The 7,829-nt window shown below is 34.9% G+C and overlaps 1 protein-coding gene across 1 annotated transcript; it reads right to left on the reverse strand.

Annotated features, from left to right (window-relative positions):
- Nucleotides 1-20: 20 nt before the first annotated feature.
- On the reverse strand, nucleotides 21-5,538 carry LOC130935887 (ATPase family AAA domain-containing protein FIGL1). Its single transcript, XM_057865798.1, has 13 exons — nucleotides 5,221-5,538; nucleotides 4,992-5,130; nucleotides 4,523-4,906; nucleotides 3,927-4,165; nucleotides 3,478-3,605; nucleotides 3,257-3,375; nucleotides 3,082-3,174; nucleotides 2,709-2,810; nucleotides 2,268-2,370; nucleotides 1,097-1,180; nucleotides 914-1,009; nucleotides 618-745; nucleotides 21-527 (listed from the first exon to the last, which is right to left on the reverse strand). Exons 1-13 carry the CDS (start codon nucleotides 5,535-5,537, stop codon nucleotides 426-428), a joined length of 2,034 nt encoding a protein of 677 aa, XP_057721781.1. The 5' UTR covers nucleotide 5,538; the 3' UTR covers nucleotides 21-425.
- Between the last annotated feature and the right edge of the window lie 2,291 nt (nucleotides 5,539-7,829).

Here is a 7,829-nt window from a genome sequence, read left to right on the forward strand (position 1 = left end):
ATTTATTTCTTGTATAACGAAAACGATTAGGAGCAAACAATTCTTACAGTTGTGTTTTGCACAAATAATTCAAATAGAGAAATTAGTTCCTGTAAAACGTGCTTTGTACATCTACGACCTAATTTTTAAAGATCTGGACGGAATAATGCTTTATGCCTGGCGCAATTGATTATTTATTTCATAACCCGTGGTTGATCTACGTACGGAAGTGATTTAAATATAACTAACGTTTGGGACCTGCGTAGTTCATTTTTAATTCTTTTTCCCCATCAATGTGTTCCTTAAAGTATTTACCTATTATTAATTATTAACTATACAATACCCGGTGTATGCAGGGATTGCAATTGAAATTAATTTTGCTATCCATTGTCTAATTGATTTTTTCAAAACCGTCTCCATAGAATGATAAGATGAACCTCTACAGTCTACCGTGATAGGCTTCCAAACTGGTTGTTCCATTCATCGTAGGTGCCAAGTTCGTTAGTGGAAACAGAAGGCCTCACTTCTTTTAGGGCATTCTCGAAGTCCTAGATGAAATTCAAATTAATCAAGATGAGATTTAAAATTTGGAAGAAGCAAAAAAGGTTTTCTTGGTTATTTGTGCTAATTGTGCATACCTGAAGGGTTACTGGCCTCATATCCTCCTTCTTCAACTTTGAAATTTCTATACCCTGTTTTAGGGCCTCTCTTAGGGGACCCATAGATGCATCCTTCACTAAGTTTTTCATGTCAGATCCTGAATAACCTAGTAAACGACATTATTAAGCAGAAACATAACCATTTGGTTAGTCAACACCCAACAGAAATTAAGGAAAGAATTTTTTCCCCCCTACAAATTCAAATAGGAATTTTCAATTGACAATAAAAATATTATGCAGAAGATACTGTAGCCAACTTGGAAAAATGTTGATACCTTCGGTTATGTTACATATGATATCTATTTCCTCCCTTGATAGACTGAATAATCCATCTTTCTCTAGTAGGTTACGTATAATCCAAGCTCTAGCTTCTTTATGAACAAGACAAAAGCTTTGTCAGTCAAATGGTGCTAAAGAGTTTGAATAATTTAGAAAATGATAATATAAATAGATAGTACCTGAGGAGGGTAGGGGGATATATAGTCTTTTGGTAAGTCTCCTTCTTGCTGCTTCATCAAGCTCTTGGGGACGATTTGTTGCCCCTATATAATTAATATTATAACAGTACCAAAAAATAAATAATATAACATGACAACACAAGCTATATTTAGAAGCTTACTGCCATAAAGTTGAACATGTCCAAATTATTCTTGTCCTTAAAAGCTCAATTTACTTGCATTACAATTACAGCAGTAAATAAACAAACTCGGGATTATGACTGATATCTGAAAAAGGCGTAACAAGATAGTACTAGAACGAAGTGTTAGGTCCAACTTCCTTTTATTTTTTCTTGTGACATGATCTTCCATTGCATTCCATAAATTCAAAAACCAACCCTCATATAATTCCCTAGATATTTGTGTAATGATAGACGTGATCTTCCATTCTAGGAAGAAACTAGTTTATTCAGGTATATCCTATAGGTACCATCCCTAATAATAGTAGGAGTAAACTACTTTGATCTCCCCTAAAATTTGGCAAAATTGATAGTTGCTCTTTTATTTGTCCAAGTGACACTGCCTTCCGTCACCAAAAAAAAAAAAAAGTGACACTGCCTTCCTCAAACTTCTCTTTAAAGAAAGTTAGTTTCCATATGTTCACAGAACTGTTTAGTGTTATATTTCACAAAATACAAAGATACCAAGTGTATTATCAACTAATTCTCAGGGGGAAGATAAATATTTGTTATAGAAAAGTAGAGAGGAGTTGAGTTGAAATTTTCCCCCAAATCTGAGATAAAATGATTGTAATTAGTCCTAATAAAGAAAATCACCTTGCAGATTAAGCAGAGGAACCACTAAATAGGAAGCATGCAAAACTAGCCAGGTGTTACTTATTTTGAATACACAAACAAAATTATTCATAGATTAGGAATTATGACAATGACCACATTAGCCATATGTATGGTGCTTCATAACCCTTTATCTGGGTAATAATGCTTATGAGTTATGATGCTGGTGCACATTTCAACTTGCAAATATTAAATTAGCTTGTTCTTTGGTTCTATCCCCACAGAACTATATTTAAGCCATACCCATGCCATGCATAGATTATAGATATTGAGCTAAAATGGGAATACTACCAGAGGAAAATGACAAAAAGGAATCTGAGCCCACTCTTAATAATTACCTATAAGTAGAATCTGTTCGCTGCCACTATCGAAGCCTTCCATTTCTATGAGAAATTGTGTCTTAAGCCTTCTACTTGATTCATGCTCACCATCTGACTTGCGCTGTGACAATACATATACAATAAAATAAATAAACAATGCAGCATATAGTGTGACAAGGCATACACAATAAAAGAATACGGGGAAAAATAATGCAGCATATAGTACAACTAAAAATATTATAAGCAAATTGTAAAAGTTTCAGGCATTGTGCAGAAATAAAGTACAATTTTCCTAGTTTATTTTATTTTTCACTGCGATCCATAGGATTCCTGTCGTGAACATCCATACATATTAGAATGCTACAGTTCAAATTTTTAAAAATCCTAAAATGCCTTTGGTCATAAACTTCCATATAGCATCAAAATGTTTGGATTTAGTGGGAAAATCTTATAGGTTACCTGAGAGAGGAGTGAATCTATCTCATCAACAAAAATTACTGCTGGCTGACGACAACTGGCAACTCCAAAAAGGGCTCTTACTAGCTTTTCGCCTTCACCAATCTATGATCATCAGTAGATATAACATGTATTCGAAATAGGCTCGTTAGGATATGATAAAAATACAGTTAATGAGTGAAATAAGAAGAAAGATATTGTAAAACATTCTGGGGTTCAAGTTCAACAATCTAACTAAGACTGCAGGAAAGTAGTTAAGGTTGTGTTCCAAAAAAAGGGGAAAAAAAGCATAAGATATTTAAGTTTTACGAGAAAAATATTAGCTAACCTTCTAAAGCATATAAACAGCTAAAACTCAGAAGAATTTCTAACTTACCCACTTGCTTGTCAATGAACTTGCAGATATGTAAAAGAAGGTTGCCTTTGCCTCCCCTGCTATTGCTTTGCCTATCATCGTTTTACCAGTTCCCTTGTATGCAAAGTAGTACATAAATTAAACACTAACCAGAGTAATTTTAATCACATCATTAGGAAGAGAACGTTGCATTTACCGGTGGACCAAATAAGAGCAAACCCCTACCAGGTGACCGGCATCCCTTAAATATGTCTGGACGTAGCAGAGGCCATATAACCATTTCAGTTACACATTTCTTGGCATGCTCCAACCCAGCTGCATTATCATCAATGTATAAAGAGTATATTTAGTTTCACAGGGATGCAAATTGCAAGTTTGTGAACAAAGAGAGGAAAGATCAATAGCTAATTATATTACCAATGTCATCCCAACGGACATTAGGATCTCTATCCATAATCTCATTACTAACATGCTCGATGAGGCGAGGTTCCAAATTCCTCAATTTCTCAGGAAGCTCACCATCAGGCCCACACAGCATTTCCAAACTAGAAGCAAATTATGAAACACATTAAAAATTTAATGCATATATCTTGCCTACAACTTTAGATTAAAAAAAAAGGGAATGGTGATAAAGGATAAACTCTACATGTTTAGAATGTCAATATCGAGGCCTACAAAATAGCGTGCCAAGTTAAGGGTTGATCGCACCAAAATTAAATATTAAGATGCAATCTACGAAGAACTTATCAAGAAACAGTTCTCTTTACACTTTGGAGTGCCTAAAGTCAATGAATTTAGGAGGATGCGAACTGGTGAGTAAAAAGCTAGTAACCTAGTACTATTCATATGATGGTTGTACCACTAACCATCTTTTGGTAGAATCATCTAGAGAATCATCTCCCTTTCCAGCAATTCGTGAAGTCACATTTCCAACATTACTCCCATTGGATTTAATGGGTGGGACAAAATTACCACGGAAGCCACGTCGTGAAATGCCATACGATCTCCCACTATATAACCTATTGGAAGGATTATTATCGCCTTGTGGGGATACAGGTGCATTGGGTGAACCAACTGCCCCTCTCTTTTGCCTTGCTTCCATTTCCTGTCCAAATTAGGTGTGTTATCAGGATTTCTAGACGCAAATGTAATGCATATCATATAAACTCAGATACGTTACAGATTAATTAAAAGAGAATCGTGAATCAAAGAGTAGTTCCTTATGTTTCATCCAGAAATTAATATTACCTGCTTCTGTAGAATCATTTGCAAAAGCAGTGATCATAAATAAATCATTACTAAGAGTTGAAGGAAACGGAATTTAGCACCAAATCAGAGAGAATGCAATGAGAAGTCATATGATCAATCATATGAATTAAAACAATTATCATTCATGCCCCGGATTCAAGACTTGACAGCAGAAGGACAAAGCACTGCAAGCAATAAGGCTCAATAACATTACCAATTTGGCTCTAGCAGTAACAAATCCATTGCCAGAAACTTCAGGGTTAACATCCTCTTTGCTTGAAGGTGACCTCGAATAACCAACTTTGGGACTATTATTAATTTCCATATGCACACGTTTCTTCCCAAACGAGTTCATTCTTTCTTCCTCTTCAACCTGCAAGAAAGAAGAAATAGTAGAACCCTTTGTATGGCTGTTCTGAAATTGAGGCCTCTCAACAACAACGCACTCCTCAGAGCAATTATCTTTCAAATTGAAGAAGTTCTTCATAGCATTATCATTCCTCAATGCACTCTTCCCATACGCTGACGTCAGCTTCGCTTGCAGCATTTCCTTTGACGGCTTCTCGCACGATCCGCCTTGCTTCCCAATTTGTTCACCCTGCAAACAGAAAACACCATTTGTTCACAAAAAGCACAGTCAGATGAAAATAACAGTTCAAGTACTTCGTTATCAGGTCCATCACCAACTGATTCTCGTCAATTTCATTAGATTGCGCGAGAAGAGCTCGAAAGTACTTCGACTTGCGGATCTTGTCAATGTCAATTTCACCTGATGTGGCAAAAACGCGTCCCTGAGGCTTCTTTGCTTGTTCAAAAGCTAGACTGAGGAAACAAAAAAAGCATTAAATTAAAAATAAATAAATACACAGGGAGAGAGAACTACTTTAGAAATTGAAGAGTTGGAGGCAATACCGATCGGAATCAGGAGTGAGGGAACGGCGAGCGGAGGCAAGAGTGGAGAGGGTTTGGCGGCGAATAGGGTGGATGAAGGCTTCGTCGACGTCGGAATGGGAGTGGGAGTCGAGGAAGCCGAGGAGGCGGAGGCCGAGGACATAGGCGGAGGAAAAGTCCTGGGTGGTGAGGGCGTGGTCGACGCCGAACTGAAGGGACTGGAGGCGCTTCAGATTCTCGTCGACTTCCATTCTCCAGCATTTTTCCTTTGTTGTTTCCTCCATTTTCGCTCTCATTGACGGAGAAGAAGACGGAACAGGAAGAGGCCTTTGCTTCATAGTGTTCTCTCCCGCCATTTTTCTTTTTGTCTGTTTTGCTTTCTTCTTCTCTCAAACTCAAATGTATTAACCGCGCCTCACTCCTACTGTCCAACATATGATTATTTTTGGGGGGAAGAAATGATTTTGACCTGAGCTTGATAGATGGGAAATCAAATCGATAATTTAAGTAAATTTAGAAAAAATGATAAATTCGTCCGACTTTTAATCGCAAATATTTAAATTTTCGAAAATTTAAAAATATATTTAAATTCTCGAGAATTTAAAAATATATTTAAGTTATTGACCTTTTTAAAATTTAGACATATTGATCTCTCATATTTACTTGAGTTTATCAAATTCAACAGAAAAATCAAGCGTAGCTCCCTTTGTATTGACCTGGTTGATATGGATGTACACGTAAAAAAGTTTTTAAAATTGAACAAATGAGACTCAAGGATCGATATGTCTAGATTTTGAAAATGTTCAGGAATTTAAATGTTCAGAAAATGTCTGCGGACCAAAAAGTTAGGGATTGATTTCTCCTTTTCTCTTAAATCTATTCAATCATTTTATATAAAAATACTTGTAGATTATTTTTATTTTATTTTTTTATGTTTTTAATATATCTATTCTTGTCTAGTTTGATTTTGGGATAGCCCTCGGTGGTTGTCTTCAAATTTTTCGAGATGAGTTATACCTCAGAATTAAAAGAATAAGCAGGTGTACACATGAAAAAGCACTCTTATCCTCAAGTGAGTGTGTGAATAATGAGGTCTGTCTAAAAAATAATTCTCAAATCCATCTCTTACCCTTTTCTTTTTGCTTATTTCCTTTTTTATAATAAGAATAAGCGTTAGTTATTTTTTCATTACCAATTTGTATTATTAACAGATAAAAGTATATCATAACGTTTTTTATATTTAATGGCCGAATTATAATGTATGAAGTCGAGTTATATTATGTAACTGATTTGTAACAAGCATATTATAGGGGAATAGATCCACTCAATTTTTTTTTAACAATTGAGGGAGTAAAGTATGATCTCTCACCATTAATTTTATAAGTGGGACAAAAAAATATGAGAGAGAGTGCAATGAAGAGTTAGAGATCACACTTTACTCCCTCAAATTTTTTTTATAATTAAGATGATCCATTCCCCATATTATAACCCCCAAACTTGGCATGGTGATATTTTAGTAAAGCAGGTTGAATTTTAAATGATGGTTTATAACTCGGCATCTTTTTAGTTATAGGTGTAGAGCCTCCAGGTCAACATACTTTATTAAAATAACCAAAATACAAAAATTTAAAAAAAGTGTTCCTTTAAAAGTAAATAGTTATTGTTTCATTTCCTTATGAGATCTGCATCGTTGGTTTGTGAAGAAAAGCAAACGAAGGCTAAGATCTTTAGAAGGAACCCAAATGATTAGAATTACAATGGTGGTTCTCATAAAGGCAACAGCTTCAAAGACGACACTTTCTAAGAGGGAATAATTATGAGCAAAAGAGGTGAGTTAGTTTTGTTGTCATTTTAACTATTGTTGTTGTTGTTGTTTGCTTTCTCAAAACAATGGGTATGGTGTTCCTAGATAAGGAGAGTGTAGATGAATTAGACAAATCAAAAATAGTAAGGGAGAATTTGGTGTTCGGGTGAATTTGATACCATGCACTAGGGTTGAACGAGTTTTTCACATAGGAAATGACTTTAAATTTTTATATATGCATAGTTGCATTTTACAAGAACTTCGAGTAAAACTTCCTCTCACTGATTTTGAATGTTGTGTGTTGAAACAATTGAACTATGCGCTATCTCAACTTCATCCAAATGGTTGCGCGTTTTTGAAATGTTTTGAAATTTTAATTGAATTTCTTGAAATAAAACCATCGCTAGAGTTATTTTTTTGCTTTTTCAAGCCAAGGGGTTTGAAAAAGGGTGTGCATGAATTTAAACAACACTCCTGGTTTAGAAATTTTCAAATTATATAAATCCTCATTTAAAGATTTTAAGGAGATATTTCTGAAGGTGAAATGTGTAGAAAAAAAATTCCGTTCTATTTGGATGAATACTTGGGTGAAAAGTTTATCCTTTACTGCTATTCATAGCCAGTGCATATGTTAGGCCCTGAAAAAATTAATAGTAGAAATTAATGTATAATAGAGTTTCTATTAGGATTGATTAAAATGAATAAGTTTGATATCTGTGTTTGAATTGCTTCCATAGGAAGAAGATAGAGGGTCTATGGTCAAATACCTTGCTAAGACTTATAATCGTGTTTTATTTTGAGAAAATTGTTGTTGTGTAGTGTTTTT

The sequence above is a fragment of the Arachis stenosperma genome, chromosome 6, assembly GCF_014773155.1.
Source record: "Arachis stenosperma cultivar V10309 chromosome 6, arast.V10309.gnm1.PFL2, whole genome shotgun sequence".
In the NCBI taxonomy this organism is placed as follows: Eukaryota; Viridiplantae; Streptophyta; class Magnoliopsida; order Fabales; family Fabaceae; genus Arachis; species Arachis stenosperma.